The sequence below is a fragment of the Andrena cerasifolii genome, chromosome 5 (assembly GCF_050908995.1).
Source record: "Andrena cerasifolii isolate SP2316 chromosome 5, iyAndCera1_principal, whole genome shotgun sequence".
In the NCBI taxonomy this organism is placed as follows: domain Eukaryota; kingdom Metazoa; phylum Arthropoda; class Insecta; order Hymenoptera; family Andrenidae; genus Andrena; species Andrena cerasifolii.
The window spans coordinates 7,554,794-7,575,706 of record NC_135122.1 but is presented as its reverse complement, the minus strand read 5'-3'; the positions used below and the strand labels follow the sequence as shown (position 1 = coordinate 7,575,706).

Below are 20,913 nucleotides of genomic sequence, written 5' to 3'. Positions count from 1 at the left end.
TCATGTAATGTGAAATGTAATAATAGTAAAGTTGTAGAGTACTACCGCAGATGAGGAGTAAAATAGATCCAACATCTAAAGTTCTTAAAAAGATATTGTCACACGATTTGAGAGCTAACTCGTCCCTTCGTCTTCTTCCTGTAACATCCAGTATCTTAACATATAAAGCAGAAAGTGTTTGTGTCTTTGACTGTTGCCTGAAAACTTTCGAACGGTAAACGCCGGGGTCACGAAACGTGACCCGGCTCATGATGCCTAGCTAATCCAGATGAATGTGACTATTTTCATCAAAAAATTTTTTTTTTATAAAATCAAAATCTAAATTTCGGGTGAAGCAGAGTAGTAAACTAGTTATCGATAAAGAAAGAAGAAAGATTACAGCGCAACCAGCAGTAAGGATAAAAGTTAAATATTACGTACCCAGATAACCATCTGTCTCCAGTCTGACATCAGATTGGTAGCAGGGTCTGGCTCTGGCATGAGAGCGCAGAGTCTGATGTCAGAACCGTAGCAGACGGCAGAATCTGCTGCGGATCTGCTGTTGATCTGACATCAGGCATTGGCATCAGGCTCTGCACCTCAGAACACAGCCATCTGTGGACACAGACGACTATGGTTCTGATGTCAGATTCTGCTACCCAGATCTGGTTATCACGGTAGGTAAAGCGTTCACCACTCGGTGAGATGAATCGTCTTCTACCAAAGTGTTGAAGTCACTTGCATTTATGTCTTGAGTAATATTGTCAGATTGACAACGTCAATACGTATGAACCAACAAGGTTTCGATATGTATAATGCGTAACTGTTAAATTACTCTGAAATATTAATTTGCGAATTTATATTACATTTCAAATTTGAAATTAACGAAAAAAAACACCGATCGGGCGCGCATTAAAGAGCCACCTCTATAATCACATCCCCCAAATTCTCAATTAGCTAAAATAGCTCGAAGTCGCTTAAAATTAGCAAATAAATGTACCATGAACATAAATTTCTCATTTAAGTAAATTGAAAGCATTTATTCTGACTCAAATTGGGGCGACGAATAAGTAAATGTTCATATCTAAAAATTTGTATTGTAGATGGCGTCATTGTGCGGCGCATGCGCACATAACGTATTTTTAGGTATTGTCACGAGGAAACGTCGGATAATTCCTTTTTGTATTTTATAATTTTAATACTTCATATTACATAATTCATAACACCATGGGGTATTAAATATTTCGGTACTATGCATTGAATACCTGAAGGTTAAACATTTATTAAATAATAATACTTTTATATTGCAAAATATATGAGGGAAAGAAATGCAATTGTATTGCCCCATTAACCATCCTTCTAACAAAATTATGATCCTCCTTCGCTCTTCATCGGCTTTATATTCGGCTTTCGTAAATGGTGATAATTCGGTAGAATCTTTAACAAGAAGTCTAGTTGACCCATTTGAGGCTGTAACCGAGAATTAGGAAATTATCTTCTTCTATTAAAATATTACCTAATAATATGTGTAGGGATTTAGCACTTACATATGGTTTATCGTGCATCTCTCTACGCTGACACTGACTGCCATACACTATGGTGTTTTCAGGTATTGTTTCCGGTTCCGTTAATTTGCAAGATGCTCCAATGACACAGCCATTAGTCAGCTCAACTTCACGGCCAACGTATGCTGCGTACAAAAAATAATTTCAAAAAAGCAAACCAACAATACACATATATGCTTTTATTCTATTAACGATTTAGTCACCTTTGCTTTCCAAAATATTGTTATCCCCAACTTTGAAAGCTTCGCAGGTGCAGTCCGTCTCAAAGATATTGTAACTGCCCACTATTTGGACAGGAGTTGTTGTCGGCTTCGGTGCGCCGTGTGGTAATCTGTAACACGTGGAAAATTTGGTTCCAGCAGAACGGGAAAAACAAAAGTATAGTTCATCCTGTACACCTGGAATTACCTGTTTGCTATTACCGCCATCTCCTCGATAATATTCCCTTCACCAATTATAATCGGACCAGCCTCCGCGATGATACTTGCCCTCGGATGTATCACGGTCTTTGTACCGATTGTGATGTCCCCCTTCAAGTTGCTTTCTTCGCATACTAAGGCGCCTGCCGATATCTTAAAGCTGCGTAAAGGAAGGAAATTTTTATCATCTCTGACGCGAAACAGTGAGCACACTCGTCGGCGTTAACCTTCAAAAACGAAGCAACAATTGGAACAAGTTTAATGGTCTAGCTTCGAACATAGATCTTTTAAGTTCCTGCAATTCTTTGGAAACACGTAATCAATGATAAATAAGGGAAAAGTAAATAATTTCAATAGAAATTGCGAATTCTCTCACTTTGAACGACGATTGACAGACGAGCTCATGGTTATAGGCTGCAGTATTTACTTCGCGCGCCCTCTACTGACTTTTACTATGAATCACTTCCCGCGCATTGATTCAAACTAGTTTCAAATTTGCCGCAATTTCGTTGGAGCATCGGAGCACCGTGTTTGAAGGTACAGCTCTTATAAATCATTCCTCTTGAAAGATTTTCGAGATTTACTGTCATGTTTCCTAAATTTAGAGAACTGTGTAAGATTTTTTCTTTTATTTTTTGATAAGCGAATAGACGAATTACCATGGAACACCTATCTGATCTTTACAATATAAAAATAAAATAGAAATAATATATTCATATGCAAGGAATCGCTTACCAATGACATCTGCTGATCCATCAATAATTTTGCTGTTTCCCCGTGCGTTCTACACTCTTTTTTTCTTACCTTCTTCAAGCACATTCCTTGCTGTACCTTTTAGTACCACATGCCCATGTTACTACAAGCTGTGAAACGAAACGAAATTTGGATTATTTCACTCACTGCCAATTAAGTTATTCCCAATTACTTATTCATGTTCTACATTAATTACCTGCTTCAGATACGTTAACACGTCGCACTACCAATTACTCATTAACTTCTCAGCGACGAGGCACAGGGTATGCAACAGAATGTCATACAAACTGAAACTTAAACTCCGCGGGCTTCCGAAATGAATTATAAACAAAAACTACGATCCAATAACAGTAAGTCGCGATAAATCGATTAACGATAATAATAAGCGTTGAAAACATCAGTTTCAAATATTCAGAAGGATGAAAAAAAGTCTGAGGATGAAGGAGAGGGAGAAGTCGATAGCGCGTGGACACGCGCCACCCCAAAAGAACATACTCTCCCACACTTTTATTATTACTCTTCTTTTTTTTTTTTAATCGATATTTAATATAACTCTATATTATCCGTCAACTTTTATTTATTATATATATATTTTTATATATTATATATTATAAAATTTAACTCCAAATTGCGATAATAACGTCTAATTGCAACGTGCGTGCGCGTGTACGTGTTGCGCCATTGTGTGTGTGTATGTTTTGCATTATTTTTTTTATTTCTTTAATTCTCTCTCTTTCTCTCCCTCACGTTCTCTGCTCCATTCGTTTCGTTCTCTTCTGCGTTAATTCTCTTTTACCTCTCCCTTCTCAACCGCCGCCTCTGGGTTTACTCCCAGGTCGTGTGATCGTGTAAGTGTACGCGTGTTCCTCTGTGTCCGTCTGTATGCGTGTGTGGATAAGTGTACGTGTCTCTGTACGCAGTGTACACTGAGGGTGGTAGGGATGGTTCGTGGGGGGGGGGGGGTGAACGATTACAGGTGGTAATGTATCTCTTGCACTCGCGCGTACGTGACTGTGTACGTGTTTTTTTTATCTACAGTTAAACGAATTCTACGCACTTACTCGTTAATCGGCAGAATAATATGCATTTCTTAATTTCGCTATAAGTATAGTTAAACCGTCCGAAAACGTGTCAGTCGGCGCACCGTGACGGATTCGCCATCGCTCTCGTCGAGCCATCTCTTCCCATTCCATCCCCTCGCTGCCTGTCCTCGCTCCCATCCTCCCTATTTTCCACCATCGCCACCCTTCCTCCCCTGTTGTATCGCATATCACGACTTCCTTCTCCTCTACCGTTCGCGACGCCCGTTACTCTACGTATCTTCTCCCCGCAGGGAAACGCACCCCTCGCCAGCAATCCCCATCCACGTTCCCCTCATTCCTCCCTCGGCTCTCCCTTCACATTTCTCTTCTCGTCTCGATACGTCCCTCGACTCCTTCGAAGGATTCGAAGTGATGATCAAATGAACCGAATCCCTCGAGCAGCACGTCCAACAACTGTGCGAATGATAACGCGACGAGGAATAGAAATTCTATGTATATCGATATAGCAATGGGGGACGATCACGCGGATACAAAAAGACGCGCTGGGCTCGCGGCTCCGGCGGGGCGCGAGAGAAGCGGAGGTACAGCCGGCGGTTTCCGGTTGGAGCATCGACTGCCGCTCGAGGGATTAAGCATCACGGTAAATTACAATTAAGAGGAGGGGTACATCGTCTAGTTCGTGGCGCGGGCCGATACTTTACGGTGGAACTTATCTATAAACGTTTCTTTTAAGTCTATCGATCTCTACGGTCACGCTACGCGGTCTGCTAAGCTGCGCTAAGAAATGTGTGGGGGACACTTTACTGTAAAGTATCGGCGACGCCGGGCGGTATGCTACGAAACTCGAAACTTAGCGTTAAAAATTCGAGTAATCGACGTTCCCGAAGGCTGGCGCGGAAAGAACGATATAGTTGAATAAGTTGGCGCCCACGGAGACTACCTGTCGGGGTGCAACGATTTTCATCGAGTTCACCATTGAAGTTCTAAAGTGAAGACTTATCAGATCGAGGATCGAGAAAGTATTAGCCGTCTAGACGTTAATGTCGTTAAGAATTTATTAACTCCCAGTCGAATTCACTTCGTTCCAATTTCAGACTCGAAATTCACGCCAGTTTCTATAGAAAACCACAGTTGCTGCAATAAAATTCATTCAACTATATAACATCCTCTTGCCGATCGTCGACGGTTCGCGCGACGGAGCTCGATACAGGTCGATTGAATCGGTAAGAACGTCGCAACGCAACTAACCCACGGGGGGAACCGGCACCGGTTCCGTCGTGCCTCGAGATTAACCATTACAACAGAGCTAGAATTCGTAATCCGTATAGAAAGTCGAAAAAACGGCGGGAGAAGCCCTCCCCTAAAATCAACCAGTCGCCCATCGCGTAACTCTATGCGCCTAACGCTAAATCGCCAACAATACGCCGATCGCCTCATCTTCTCCGCGACGCGGATCGGCGACCGCCTCTACGCGCGACTAATTTAACGTGTCGATCGATCGCGTACAAAAAATGGACTTAACAGCGAAGTGAAAGGTGCGGCCGCGACAAACGACGTCTCTCGAAAGGAAAGCTATTGGTCGTTGATCGTCATCACATCGATCGGAATCCACGAAGTGTCTTCATGGACCACATGGACAGGTCCCTTGAACCTTGCTCGTGCATCGAGCACCGAACCGGCGCGATCTCCGCGAACCCTTTCGTTCCTAGGAACAGCAACCTCTCGCGAGGATAACACTGTGAACATCGCGACAACGAGTCCTTTCGATTTGTTTCTTTTGTGGCAACGAGAGGGTTGCAGGGGCAGCGCACTTCTAACGAAACGCTTCGCTCCGCCCTTTACCTTCGCTCCCCTTGTAGGTCTCTACGATTATTCTAGGATTTGGGATCAGTATTTCGGTTCGAAAGTCACTTTATGATACAGGCTTAATCGTACGCGCCTTTAGATGATCTTATAGATGAAATGTCGGGGTTTCTTTGCAGGAGTATTTCACAGGAAGCTTGAAGGTAGATACCGTTCAGAGGTCGACGGTAGACAGCGGAGTATTGAAGTAAGATGCGACGTTTCTAGATTAATGTTCGCGTCGGGGCTTCAGTAATTGAGCGGAAAAGGGAACGGGATACGGAATTACAGCGCGAATGATTAATCCTGAGTCCTTCGTTATCGACCATCAAAATACGAATCCCAAATTGTTAATCTGTTGACTGGGGCAGAAGAGTTGATTCGACAGTATTTTGGCTGTGCGAGCATTATGCCACGCGTGGCATTTTTTTCTTTTGTGGCCAAAATAAGTTCATCGACCTTTAATTGCTTTGATATAAACTTCTCCGATTGCGAAACAGCCCAGTGAACAGATTAAATTCGTTGCGTTGACGATATCTGCCTAAAAATGCTGATAGGAGGAACGGCATCCCTCGAGTACAGTTAAACTAACTATTAAAGCTCTCGTTTTCTGGTGTTGATTGGTATAAATTATAATTAGTCATTGACCAGAGAACTACAGCACTTTCAGGTGGACTCTGAACTATCGACTCGCCAACAGCGCGCGAAAGTTCGCGGATGAACTTCATCCAAGCACTAAATCCAACGAGAACCGTTGCTGTCTGCGCGGTATCAGCCGTTGGCGACTCTGAGTTTAATTTCGAATTGAAAACAAAGGACTTCGGGGCTAGTTTAACAAAGTAACCGTTAAGAGGCGAGTGTTCCCTTCCCGTGTTTCTCCAACTAAACAGCAATCGCCGAGTATGTGGAATTTCACAGCGCGCCGAATGGGCGAAGGGTCGAAGGACGAAACGCGAAGCAGTTCGCTAGCCGAAACGCTCGCCGAGATCGCGGAGATCGTGCCGGCGGAGCAGAGATGATCGGCCCACCGGCCGACGAAAGCGAGGAAAGCCGGTAACGGTGCGTAAAAAACGCTTCGAGAGGCTTCAACCGCGGCGATGGATATTATTTATTTAAGTTAAGAAGTACGTGGGTTTACGTATAAAGAGACGCGTCATACAGTGCCGTACAGTACCAAAACTCGTTTAATAATGCGCACATAACGTTTACCTCGATTTAACTTCTATCTACGCGCTCGCGCGGGCTCGTGTAACGATGTAAAACTGTGTACCGTGTGCGCGTGTCGTGTCATTTAGTCGTTTAGTCTCGCTGCGAATGTATGCATGTAATTACTTTTGTGTGTGTGTGTGTGTGTGTGTGTGTGTGTGTACCGGTGCGTGTACGTGTCCTGCGTGTGTACGTGTACGTGATGACAGTGTTCGTTTTCACGTGTTGCGTCCGTGAGCCGGCCAGACCGGTCCAGGGACGAAATATCTCTTTTTTTTTTTTATTTCATTCATATATGTATATATATAACGTCTCTAAAACGCTTCATCTTTTTTGTATTTTCTGTCTTTCATTGCTCTCGTTACCACGTCAGTTTTCGTTCTTTAATCGTTTCTTTAAGCACAAGGGGACAGGTCGAATGTCGGTCGCGCCGGCAACGGGTACGTACTCGTATTTTTCACCCCTTTTAATATGTGTATATATATGTATAATATATATATATATATATAGGCGCGCGCGCGCTCGTGTGTGTGTGTGTGTTTATACAATATACTGTCTAAATTAGCTCAGAGGGAACTATGCGAACCACTACTACGAAGTTGAACAGCTAGGGCCGGCTGGACGTCGCGTGGACATCCCGTCCCTTGGTATTACCCTTCTTTCATATCAAATTCATTTTAATCGCGTCGAGATAAGGGCTCGAGATTTCGACGCGACTTCCAGCCACTCTGACGGCCCCCTTCGCCGACGCTATTTCATTCGGGTATTATTCACTTTTGCACCGTTTGCGTTAATATAAATGTAGCCGGTTTCTATGTCGCGAGCATCGACACGACCGATATCCTTCTTTACACGCCGGTCCCCCGTATATAGATATATATATATATTTAGTGTGTATGTGCATTACGTCGTCCGTGGACCATTCTGGCGGGGCTCTTCAACCACTTTTTTTTTGTTACTTTACTTTAATTAATACAATATATACTTTTTTTTATGTATGTATCGTAACAACCGATATTCTCAGCTTTCTCTCAGACGCATTCATAATATCTCTACTATCACGCAACTTTCCTTTCGCTCATCACGCTCGTCTCTTCTTCTTTTTCATCACTGTCGATGAATCTCTCTTTCTCTCTCTCTCTCTCTCTCTCTCTCGCTCTCTCACTCTATCACTCTCTCGCGCGCGATTTCATTTCGGTCACACTCACACAGCACTCGTGATTTCTTCCTCTCACACACGCTCGATATTGTTTTCTCGCTCTCTTTCTCTCTATATTTATATAATATATTTTATATCTGTGTGTATATATATAGACTTCTATATATCTTTCATATATATATACTTTATGTTGCTCCTTTTTATGTATACTTTATATATATATATATATATATATTTATATATTTATATAACAATGTTATGTTTATTTAAGGCCCAATACGTTCATTACGAAGGAAATAATCTGCAACAGAAAGGAGACGAATATACGGTTAAACGCTTGTACCACTTTTGCTCCCTGTCGTAAGCACCGCGAGTATAGAACTATTCAGTCGATCGACGAGTCGAGTGTGTCTGAGTGTGTGTGTGTGTGTCTGTGTCTGTGTATGTTGCTTTTTTTCGTGTATTTCCTCTCCGTCCTCTCAGCGTCACATCACCTTCGGACGCGATTCGCGTCTTATCCCTTCGGTCGAGGCTAAAAGAACGCAAGTAGATGTGTCCCCGTATAGTCAGACCAAGTGGAGCGCGCCACTTCGAGCTAAGACTACGCAGCAGACTCGCCTTTCAAGCATGATCGATCTCTGCCCCTCGAACGAGAGGCGATAATTTTTTATATTACAACATTTACAATTAACATTTCGTTCCATCTCTGTCTCGATATTTAATCATTCTGTCGTCGCGTTCAAACGACTCTCACTCATGCGGGCGTTTACCTTTAGATGACATAATTCTGTCGAACACGTTATTAATCTGTCGGAGTGGGAATAATTTTACTTATTACTTTTCATTAATTTCTTTCGCGCATGGGATTGACATCTATTACAGTTCTGATTGCCTCGACGTGTCTGTTCCCTGTCCCTACGCTTTTCGTCGCATCTTTTCTCGTGTGATTCTGCAGCTTTCCATTCTGCACACGTTCGAATCGCGACGCTCCCTAGGAAGGATCGCTGTAGACCAGAAACAAGTAACTTTCGGCGCATAGAAAACATATAACTCGAGTTTCGGGGGGGGGGAGGGGGGGTCGATTTGGCGCGAACCAATCGCGGGAAGCCTACCGGGGTTCTTGAGAAATCCATTCGAAAACCCGGGATAAAACGACGATCGGGAAGCAGGCTCGGACACCTGGGCCCGATCGTTCCAACGGAATTGTATTTATACATTATGTACACGTACTTACACGTCGAACGCAACCTTCCCCCAATTGCATTGCAGCTCGCATAGAAATCATCGCTGCGCGATTACAATTATATTCTGGAATGAGTCCGATCGAGATTGACGGCAATTGAATTACGCTCCGACGACCGAATGACGATAACGATCCTTAAATTAATTCGATACAATTACAGACTTCCGCAGGTGAGAAAGCAAATCATGTAACGATGAAGTCGCTTATAATACTTTATTATTTATTACAAAAACGTAAAACTCACCCTAGGGGGACGTTTATAAGTATGTTATAATTCGATTCGTGTATCTTTCTTTTTTCATCTTCTTTATACAGTAACAAATTGCTGGATTCGCGACAAGGGCTAAAGACAGCGTTCGCTCGTGCCCGTCGAACGTTCGAATTGCTGAAAATAAGTTAGTTGTCTCGTAACAGCCCACGATAAGAACTCAAATGCATAACCGACCGCGTGAAAAAGACCCGGTAGACTATACGGCGCTCGAAAACTCGGTTTTCTTCCATAGCGGACCCTGTATTTTTCTTTCAGAAACTCCGAGGTAACTTTCACTTAATACCAGTACGACTAACAAAACGTTGCGAAGAAAGGGGGGTGGGGTGGGGGGGAAGGGGGCAGCGAGAAGGGGAGAAAAAGAGAAACTTAAACACGAATTATCCTACCGCGTTTTGTACACATGAAAGAGACGAGAATTAAAACGAAAGCTTTCACAGTGAAGACGAGAAAAAGAATTAATAAAAGGAAAAATAAAATAGATAATGATAACCGTGGTGATAAGAATAATTAATAATAATAGTAGCATTAATGATATTAATAATTAATCCGTAGAGCTAGTAACGCAGTTTCTGACCGAAGAAAATACAAGTTACGTGCTTTCTATACGAACGAACGGGGGAAACACGAATGGGAGAAACAAAGTGGACAACGAAACTTACAACGATCGCAACTGTATAATAAAAAAAAAAAGAAAAGAAGGAAGATGAGAATACAAATAGTTACTTGTTTCCCGCTGGATAGCCGGCTTTTTCGAGCCGATCCGACCCGCCTGTGATTTAAGATCCGAAACATCGTGCTCCGGCGAAGTCGATTCTCGAGCCTGGGCAATCGTGAAATCGGGTTGCGCAGGTCCCGCAGATAAGATTAAGATTTCGTTATCACGGTTACGAAACAGCCCCCTGCTCTATCGCCATACATTTTTGTAAATATATATAGACGACGACGACGAGAACGACGAAGGAATTATGTACAATACCGCGCGACCTAACAACCACGTCTTCCATCGTTCGAGATCCTCGATTGCTCGCGGCCGATCAGTTCGAGGGATCTTAATACCTGCCGGATCGAAGGGCTCGGGGGGGTGTGGAAGACCGTGCGAGTGACGAGCGGAAGAACAGAATCCCCGCGCGCTCCCAGCCAATGTAGACACCCTTTGTACTTAAAAGTAGAACGTTCACTGTGGTTCACTTCGATTACACGATTAAATACGACGAAACGAGAGCTCCATAAATTACGGTGCCCGCGTCCGTGAGCCGGCGCCGTTTCCTTCTCGGCGCGTTCCGCGACTCGCAAACGCTCCACCGGTTAAAGCTAATGTGGGACGATGAACGTAAGCATAATAGTACGATTGAAAACGGCGTTCCGTTTGAGAGTCAATTCCGCGAGCCAGCCTGTGCCTCTCGAACGAACCGCGGCATGAGAGAAAAGGAGGGAAAGAATTACTGAGGGGTTGGGAGAGAAAAAAAAATATAGTGTCGCCTCGTTACTCGCACCATGCTCTCTGTCGCCCTTCGACCGATCAATCGGACCCTAAATAACACGCCTACGCGACACACTTCCTAGGAAGCGGCGACGACGCGTTCTCGCGGGCATCGTCGTCGCGTCGACACACACGCGCCTGCCTCCTCCGTCGTTTCCTTCCCCGTGCGGAACGGTGGGACTCACCTCGACAGAGCAAGGCCCGGCGCTACTCGCGTACCGCTTTGTTCGCCAGCGTCGGGACGCCCTGCGCCGCGTCGGCGATCGTTCAGCTGTCGACGCTGAAAAGCTCTTTGTGGAGGGCCGGGAACTCGAGGTGCGGCTGGGACCGTTTGAACTTGGCGAGGGCGTCCATGTGCAGCAGAGAGATCTCCCGTAGCTGGGGGATCTTCGCCAGGATCGCGTCGCACACCGTCACGTCGCCCTTGATAGGCGTCACGTGGTTACGGTCCAGCTCCGACCTCAGCGCCCTGATCACCGCCTGCGACAGTCTCGTGATTTCCGCGAGCCCCTTCAGCCCCGGCCGATCTGAAATTAGGTTTCAACGTGTGCACTTCGGCTCGTATCCCTGCCACCACTTCCTGCCGGTCTTCTTCCTCTTGGCGAGCCGGGCGAGATGGCGATGGGCCTCGTAGCGGGAAACGGACGGGGATAACGCGTTGGATATTTCTTTCAGATGGATATTAATCGCGAGGGAGATGATTTATGCTCGCTGTTTCAGATGATACGGTGATCGATCTCCGTGGATGTTTTAGAATGTGTCGAATGTCATGGGTAAATGGAATATTATGCTTTTGATAGGATATCTTTATCGATCATCTGTGCAAAAACAAAAATACAGACGGAAAGCTGATTGATAGTTAGTAGGAAATACATGACGAAGCTTGTGCCATGAATTTATGAATAGGTTGAAGCTGTCACGGTATTGAAAACCTTGCTAGGTGGATAATGTTTGGCTTGAGGATGGAGAATTAATTGTTTCGAGGGATGATCAGTTGAATGAAGTAGTATGGGTTAAATTGGAACGAGGGCGATTGAATTTCGATTGATAATTAAATAAACTTATTCGTTCAACTTGAATTATAACATATTAACATTTTCCATTGTATAGATTGCAAATCAGTTGCAATACGATTAGATCGTTGGAAAGCTTCCACAAATTTTAATTTCAGTAACTTCACCTGGGTCATCTTCAAAGATGGCCGATTATATTCGAGACGACTTCTTTTAACTATAAAGACTGGAGAAGTTCAAACGATCGTAATTGTATTGATTCCGCGTAATAGGATACCACTATCTTTCTCTTTACTCTTTCACTTAGAAGTGCTTCTCGTTGTTTTCCATTTACTATTGAAAACGTCTCTGTAACGATGTCTCTGACCGATCGACAAACCTGCTTCTCGACCCTTCGTAGTACCTCCAAATCTTTGTATGATAATTTAGATATTTATCCAGGCTAAGGCAATAGAAGAGTTTCAAAATTTGTAATCATATACTCAAAGACATAAGAAACACATGAAGACAGTGCAACAAAAAAGTACATACTACTTTGAGAAACTGAATTTGTAGGCCTTTCTTAAATACTTTCATCCCCTTTTCGGAGCGAGTTTCAGAGTGAGAAAAAAACAGCGGATGCGGTATAACAGGTATGAAAAGTTTCACTAACCGGGACTAAGGAGAACTGCCGCGCTGTAAAGCGCCAGCTCTGTTTCCGTGAGCTTCAACTCGGCAATACTCCTGGCCAATTCGAACACACAAGAAACGAGCTTCATTTCCGCCGTGTCCGTCGTATAAAACGCGTCCTGCGGCAACATGGTGTCACCATAGAGGACACAGTTCTGCTGGAGATCAAGGTACCTGCTCATACGTAGCACAGCCAACTCGAAGGAACCTGAAAGCATCGCAGTGGATTGCCCATTATTGTACGGGAACAGTGAAACTTGCACCTATTATCAAATACTCGAATACACAGTTTCATTATGAATAATTACACTTATGGCAGGTAAAGGTTTAGCAAACTCCTATAATTCTGATGATTTTTAAGTAGAAAAACTAAATAGTCCAACTCATGGCCTTACTGTCTCACTAATCAACGAGATAAGATGTTAAATCTAATGTCTCAAGTACAGTGGCGGATAAAAGAAACTTTACAACTTTTAAAATCGCATAATTCTTTTAGAATTGGTCCAAACGACATTAGTTTTTTTTTTAGTAGGTAGAAGCTTCCTAAAAAAAGACTCGTGTCGTTTGGGCCAATTCTGAAAAAGTTATGCGATTTTAAATGTCGTAAACTTTGTTTCGTCCGCCACTGTATATTTACATGTATCTATATTGCGAGTCTCGTGTTTATCTGGCACGCACATTTATTGATTCGGCTCGCACTTGATCTTTCACGCTAAAACACCGAATAGCAGTTCCCTGCGTTTACATACGCGGAATTAGAATTTGATGTACTCGCCTGTCACAATTTTTCCATCAGATAAGACGAGCATTATTTATATCCTCTCGTGCCAGCGCACTCGGGCGCGATTAAAATTTACTTCTGTATAATTTCTGTTTACAAAACCCGCGACGTTATCGGGTTGCTTCGTCATTTTATTCAAATCTGGATCTTTCCGTGTCACTGATAACGCGAGCTGGCCTTTCTGTGCAGGGAGCTTGCCTTCGGTTACGGAGAGATTTTGATTTTTCACGAAACGGAGATCCGCGGGAAATTCCCAAAGGAGGGAATACAGAATAGAATTTCTAAGGACGATCCGAAAGGATGCATATATATTCGAAAGAAATTGGTGGGACACTACCTTCGATAATAATAGGAATATGGAACCGATAAAATTAGCGAAGCTTTCGGCTACCACTGATAGAAGAAAAATCGAACGGGATCCTCTCTCCCTTTTAAACGGTGCAGAAGTAGAATGTAATTGGTCTAATCGTGAAGTTGAAGTTCCCTTATGTTCCAATTCGCTCGAAGACCTAGATTCCAGCCACTTACCAGCCTTTAATAGAACAATCTGGTCGTCCTGCGAGAGCTTCATGAATCCAGGAACCATCTTGGCGAACTCGATGATCTGCTGGATAACGGTGGTTAGTTTTTGGGCGCACTCAAGCCACAGCTGCTCGTGCGCCATGTTCTTGTAGTAGATCAATCTGGAGAGGTCGTGCGGCTTCCGGAAGGACTCCTGGATCTGCTCCGTCGACAGCAGACACGTTCTTGCGTGTGCATCCGCTATCGTTTTTGACAGCAGCTCGCTGATCTGTGCTGGATCTACGAAAGCGGATCAAATTGTCTAGTTGAAATCTCATTCTCCAGCGGCGTACGCCAACAATATATTAAGACAACACATCCAAGTTAATAGTTCTACTACTTGAAACGGGCGGCGTGTCGCCGTCAACGGGTATAAAACACAGAAAATACGATAACTCTTTGACACATCTTGCACAACGATCGTTTAGAATAGAGTGTAAACACGTAAGCGACAGATCATTACAAGAAAAGACACTGCGGTAGATCTCTTGTCATTTGCGCTGTATATGATTCTTATTGTGCTTTCTTACAAGTCAGAATGTAACGATTCAAAATGTAGGAGCACGTTTTCCAAGGGAAGAGCGCGGGGGCCGATGCGCGCCATCGAGATCTATCGTCGAGTTCCGTTGTAAATTTCAATAATTACCGTAGTTTCAAACTACATTATCGCTACAGTTATGGGGGCCATTTGACTTGAGCTTTCAAGTCAGTGAACTTTAAACGACCCTCGCCGTTGCGGGAGGAATAGCCGCCCAGAAATTCAAGCCCCCAGATTCGTCCCTCTCGCTCACTTCAATCGGCAACACTTTCTCCTAACCCATTACTTTCAACTTCGGAAACACGTTACTTTATTCAACTATTCTGTGGCGAAGCAAAAGTTCGGCCCACCTCTGCGCGTAATGTCCAATATCCTAAGTACTTTCGAAATAGTAAAACACTGTACGAACTTACACTCCCCAAAGCACCCCAAAGAGATCTCTACGTGTGCACTCACGTCACCCGGCGTGTTCACACCCCCGGTCGCCATCCGCAGGAAAACGTGCTCCCCCGTCGCCAGCAACGGGGAAAGAGTACAGATCCTCGACAATATCGAGCTCGATGCATGATGTAGGAAGGAGAGAGAGAGAAAAAAAAATTTGAAAGCGCGCTGCATGCCCATGCAAAGGGACACAAACGTAACCTCACATCTCGCATGGGACATACTGGGCAGACTCGGCACTTCGTCGTCCTCGGATGGATTGCTGACCCTCTGTTGCTGACTGCTCAGAAAGGTCGTCGAGTCGACCATCGTGTACGAGCCGTGGCCCAGGCTGGCGAGTTCGACGGTGGTCTCTTGCTTCACAGCAACGATCCCACCCCCGCTCAGGGAACCGGCACCACCACCGCCGCCACCAGCCGCACCACCAGCGGCGCCAGAACCGCTCCCTCCACCACCCGAGCCACCACCACCGGATCCACCACCGTTTCCACCGCCACCACCGCCTCCACCACCTCCGCTACTACCTCCACCACCACCCCCCGTGCTGCTTCCGGTCGTCGAGGCAGACAGCGACTTCCCTGGTACGCGAAAAGTCAAAGTTCACTCCATCCGTGCTTTCTGTTCTTTCATTTTTTTTTTTGTTCGCTCGTCTTCGCTCGACGTGTGTTCACGCTTTCCACATATCGGAAAAAACGAATTCGAGGTTTGATTGAACGTAAGTAGGGGTGGGTATTGGGCAGGTTCTTTTGTGGAGGTCGTGGGCAGGTTTGGGGAAGGTTTTCCTTGGAAAGCGACATGTGTTCTGAGATTTAGAGAAGTAATAATTAAAAGTACTCTCGCTTTGCCTAGAAAGTTGCATGCAAGTGTGCTGAAGTCGCACAGCTGGTTGCAGTTTCTGATAAGGCTGTTCGAACATGGAACTTTCTGATTAGACTTTACAGGGGTGGAGAGTATAGTTTGGTGGTAGATTTTTAGTGGGGCTTGGGTTATGAAGCGAAAATGTTAGTCGATGCACGTTGGCTTGATAATTAGTTTTACGGGAAATTAGATAAATGTCTTATTCTGGCGGCGTGATAGATTAATGAGTATATAGTGAGTGTTCTTGGAAGTAGATACGTATAGAATAACAGAGGCATTTATATACGATTCACAATTTATTGCTCAACGTTATTTCCTGCGAAGTAACGGAGGCCACCGTCCACATACCGATCCGTCAATCTTTATAAACCGTGGAAATCATTACGGTGGGGTCTGAGTATGCGCGCAACGTAGAGTGACTCTAACGGAATAATTTGGGAAAATAAACGAAGCATAAACTTCAGCTGGAACAGACTAAGCGTATCGAGAGCAAACTATATAATTCAATTAGATTACAATTAATTTCTCCCATTGTACCCACTCCATCTCGATACCTCCACATTGCTAGATGTGGGATACTCCCTGTCATGTTCCCTCAAATATTTACGTAACATTGTTCGCTCAAAGAAACGTTCGTCGCGAACAGCAGTACACTCCTCGAGCGGCAATTCAATCGTATCTTTATGATTGTTAATGTTACTTCAAGCTAGAGAGTATCAATATCATACACCGAATGCACGGAGCGCAGTCAACTGGCAGTGATAAACACCGTAATTGTATCAGCCGCGTGGCGCTGAAAGGGACCAGTACTACTTGGCGCTGGTTGTTCATCGATTGACATCTTGTTACCGCTCTTTCGCTAACAATAAACTTTAATGGAACTATAAACTCTCGACTTGGCACGGCTGCAGTTTCGTCTGGCAGACGGGGTAACTTCATATTCCGTTTGATCGAAATTGAAAATATACGCGGCGAGAAATTTCGAAACGTTACTCACTGTATACACGATTGTTCCGAGAATAAAGTGATCTCCGTTATCGGTAATGTCTACGGGTCCTCCGTTCCACCATATTTCTCACCAATGTTTAAAACAGAACACGCTTTCATACCGATCTCTTTCTCTCTTCCTTTTTTGTAAGGCAACAAAGAACCCGGCGCTTGCATTCGGATTAAATTGCCTCTGTTACAATGGAGTAGATAGTAGCCTTTGCCAGCACGACATTATCTGTCACATACTAGCCAGCGATACGGCGAAATGAATTCTTGATATGTTGTCCATGCTCTCGGAAAGGGACACGTGAAATTATGAGTAAGAGCGGAGCCATGGTTTTATTACACCCTTCGAAGTTGTCAAAGCAGGAAAGAGAATCTCCGTGAATGGAGCTGGTTAAAGTCAAGCAGGAAGCGTGTTAAAGTCGATTCGATAACATTAGAAGAGGATCCAACTGCCAAGTGACTTGTGAATTTCGAAACCCTAGATTGCTTCTATCGCCCCCTACCTGCCCTATCGATATCCATTACGATCATGCCACGCTTGCCCCGCGACTTCTAGGATAGATATTTTCGACAGAATATTTACCATTCTACGTTACCACTCGACGTGTCAGCCTTTTTACAGTGTGATGATAAACGTAAATCTACTTCCGTTATCCAGCGAATTTATCTCGAGATTATACCTTCCTCCCCCTTCCCGCAACATTGTATTATGCTTATTGTTAGTGCACTGGAGCCCCTTCATCGGGAGACAAGAGGAGAATAGAACCGAAAGCGATCCCGATGCTTCGTTTCGTCGCAAAGAGTTTAGGGAAATACATTCTTAGAAGGGTGTACTCACCGGTGGTGACCACGCTGGGTAGTACCCCAGTCGCGGTGACGGCGGAGGGTGTATCAGGGGCGACAGTGTCCGCGACCTGCGTCTGCGTCGGTCGCGGGTCGTAGGTCGTCGTGCTGTCGACGTAATCGGCGCTAAGCTCGTAGTTCGTCATCGCCTGATGATTGTAATAACCCGATCCGCCCGTTCCAGGGCCGGGAGAAGCGTATTCGCTACCGCCATACGTGTACCTGCGCCAACAAACCGAAACGAGGTTGAAGCTTTTGCTTTTAGCGTTCAATTGGCTGCGTCAAATTCACTTATCACATTCTCTAATTAACTATTCGCTATTTCGCTATTGTTATCACGTTACATTGTGTCCCCCACTGTCTCTGCGCTCATTGCTCCTTACGAATACAGTGTTTAGGTATTATTCTGTTATTTGCATAAAGTACATAATTAAAGTCGTTATTCCTTTTCGGGCACGGTGCCTTTTGTTTAATTAGACACAGTGGAGAACACACTTTCGCCTCAATGTACTTCATTTATCACCTGAATGTCCCGCCGTTTAATAAATATACGGACGCTCCTTTGTTAGACCACACAATGTGCCGTTAGCGAGGTTCAATATTATCAGTATGACTAACATATCGAGTGGTACTTGAATCAACAATATCTATTCTGAAAGACACATTTCGAAGGGAATATACAATCTCCGTTAAGTTTCCTCGAAGCTTGTACAACTTCGACAATAATACTTCATTTGAGTAACAAGAGGAGCTATTCATAATCTCGTCATACTTTATCTTACACTGGTAAAGATAGTCGAAAGGTCTACTCGAATGACTTCATTGTTTGGTGGAATACCACGCAGTGTGAAAATGTCAACATATTATGGAAATTAAGTATTCAATAAAATTATTACCATTCAGATACATAGTATTTCTTTCGCCCTCGACATTTACTCGATTCCCTTACATTATCCAACAATAAATAATTCCCTAAATCTCTTAAGCGGTACGAGACACTTTGTCGACTTTTCATCATAGTGGTAAGCAAGCACCGAGGTGTACATTTGCGGATTGACTGTATAAAAAGATAAAAAAAAGAAGGTCGAATTGTTGCGAAAGCAAAAATACTCATAGACAAAATGTTCCTCATCCTACCGTTCGTCTTTTAAGACAAAGTATGCGGTCACAAAAAGGCAGGAGCTTCCAAGCTTAAGTCGCAGAAAAAACGTCATAGAGTGTGCCGACATTTGTCTGCCGTGGATTTCCGATCTACGAAGGGTGGCATCAATCACTTACCCTCCGTTATAGGGGTGGTGCTGATCCGAACTGCTCGGGGTCTGATGTTCAAACACACTGCTGTCGGGCGCCGTCTCCGAGGCCGCTCTCATTTGTGCCCTGTGGAACCTAACTTCGTCCTCGACCTTCTCCCGCTGCTTCTTCGACATGCGCCCGAATTTAACGGCTGTAAAATAAATCCCCGCGTTTAGACACCGGCTCGGAAATCACAATCGGAATGCACGTGTCAGAGAAGCGCTGTAATCTTATCATGGAAACGCAACGGCATCGGGGAACAAACAAACGGCAATTATTCGATAATATTTGTCAAACGTGGCTCATCGATCATCAACGATCATAATTACGGTAATCTATAATCGCCAAGTTACCTGATAAACCAGCTGTAATCAGTAATGCAATTATGTTAATAAACGTACAGTACCGAAATAACAACAGTAGGCTTCGAATCAACGTTCCCGAATGTTTCGACCGTGTCAAAAATTGCCCTGTGCGCCGACCGATGAGCCGATCATTGTATCGGGGTTAATTGGAGACGCGTGTAACGGGTATCGATCTGATAAACTCGGGGAAGAGCGACGCTGAATGAAGATCGATGCACGGGGCGTCCTCGCCCGCTCGTTTCGAGTGGCTCGGCGACGACGACGCTCCGAAGAAACGTTCTGATTCGAAGAACGCGGAAGTTCTTTGCATCTCGGGGCCTCGTCGTCGTTATCGCCCGGCTCAGATGCACCCACCCATTCGAGTGACGTCACTGCACCGCAATCACACTCGCGGGCGCATACAGGCGCGCTTCGCTCTCAACAGACTGCATACGTCACGCGAGCGTTCAACAACCGCTAGAACCTCGATCGTTTGTCTCTTCCTTTTTCTTCCGTGTTCTCCAGTTTCTCAAGTTCATTCGCCAGTTCGCCCGCAACACGCCTCCCCTTCCCCTCCCCTCTCAACGAGACATTGCGAACGAGAGCTCCGGTTGCTCTGAAAATCTCCTCCGCTGCTACAGGCAAGTTTGACTAATCTGGTCCAGATACTCTTCACGGATCATGCTGGGTAATTCGAGCGACTTCAGGGGGGGGAATGCTTGACGCCAAAGCGAGGGTGGCTCAAAGACGAATTGGTTCACGAATTGAGCCTCAGCGACCACTGCTTCCATTTCGTTTCACAACTTCTCAGAATTCTAACGATCCCCCAATAACCGGACACCCTGAGTCTCTCCACTAAAGAATTATTGTACTATCTCCGTCTTCGTCCATCTTAACTACTCCCTAAACTACTCAACACCAATTCCCCGAGAAAAACGGTGGTCCAGATCCCGACCACCCTCCCAAGCGTAACACAGAAGCCTCTCGATCGTATCGCGAAGCAAATCCTCTCCTCGTAGATCCGGCATCGATAATCTGGTATTTTCTCACGACCCGGCGGCCGTCTCGGAGTATCCACGCCCGTTGATAAGGAGTCGGGTCCGTCGTCTGGGCGGAGCGCGCATTACTCGCTCGCACACGCTCGCCAGATTGTGCATCGTGTGCTACCGGTGGTGTGCTCGCGCGAGTACTCTTCCTGTTGTCGTCTCTCTTTCCTACCCCCCCCCCTCTCTCCCGTTCTCTCTCTCTCTCTCTCTCGCTCTATCTCTCTCACACCCTCCCACCCTTGTAGTCGGCCGTCTCTGTCCGTTGATTCTCGACGGTCCTCCGACCTCTTCGTCGCCCGTCAGCCACGTTCGGTCGATCACCCTCCGCTTCTACCTCTTCGTTCGGCCCGATGGCTTCTCTCTCGTTCGCCTCCGTGCAGCACATACTCGCGCGATCCCGATAGCGGTTCAGCTGGCAGCTGACGTCGCGCGCGTCTCTCCCTTTTTCCCCGCTTCTCTCGTCCTCGCCCGACCATCTTCTCTCTTGCTCGAGCGATCGACGCTCCACACCCCCTCCCGCTGGGTGTACGCGATGCAATCGGCGTGCATACGCTGCGAGCAGCGCGCGTG

The 20,913-nt window shown here is 45.1% G+C and overlaps 2 protein-coding genes across 10 annotated transcripts in view; both read right to left on the bottom strand.

Annotated features, from left to right (window-relative positions):
* Nucleotides 1-1,241: 1,241 nt before the first annotated feature.
* Dctn6-p27 (dynactin subunit 6) lies at nucleotides 1,242-2,423 on the bottom strand. Its single transcript, XM_076813340.1, has 5 exons — nucleotides 2,340-2,423; nucleotides 1,953-2,123; nucleotides 1,748-1,875; nucleotides 1,527-1,669; nucleotides 1,242-1,449 (listed from the first exon to the last, which is right to left on the bottom strand). The coding sequence occupies exons 1-5, from the start codon at nucleotides 2,366-2,368 to the stop codon at nucleotides 1,348-1,350; spliced, it is 573 nt and encodes a 190-aa protein (XP_076669455.1). The 5' UTR covers nucleotides 2,369-2,423; the 3' UTR covers nucleotides 1,242-1,347.
* Nucleotides 2,424-3,275: 852 nt separating this feature from the next.
* The window catches only part of Hr3 (nuclear hormone receptor 3 ROR-beta), a 137,881-nt gene continuing 120,243 nt past the window's right edge, over nucleotides 3,276-20,913 (bottom strand). For all 9 annotated transcript variants that reach the window (XM_076813318.1, XM_076813316.1, XM_076813317.1 and 6 more), the window contains 6 exons: nucleotides 18,939-19,104; nucleotides 17,656-17,882; nucleotides 15,170-15,541; nucleotides 13,952-14,224; nucleotides 12,626-12,850; nucleotides 3,276-11,487 (listed from right to left, as the gene is read on the bottom strand). In XM_076813318.1, the coding sequence (XP_076669433.1) occupies nucleotides 11,228-11,487; nucleotides 12,626-12,850; nucleotides 13,952-14,224; nucleotides 15,170-15,541; nucleotides 17,656-17,882; nucleotides 18,939-19,104 (1,523 nt within the window). In that variant the 3' untranslated portion in view covers nucleotides 3,276-11,227. The remainder of the gene's footprint in view (nucleotides 11,488-12,625; nucleotides 12,851-13,951; nucleotides 14,225-15,169; nucleotides 15,542-17,655; nucleotides 17,883-18,938; nucleotides 19,105-20,913) is intronic.

Coding starts and splice junctions, on each gene's coding strand:
- Dctn6-p27 (XM_076813340.1), bottom strand. CDS start 2,368: ATGAGCTCGTCTGTCAATCGTCGTTCAAA. Junction 2,124..2,339: donor TCTGTCAATCGTCGTTCAAA/GTGAGAGAATTC, acceptor TCCTTTACGCAG/CTTTAAGATATCGGCAGGCG. Junction 1,450..1,526: donor AGATGCACGATAAACCATAT/GTAAGTGCTAAA, acceptor TCTCGGTTACAG/CCTCAAATGGGTCAACTAGA.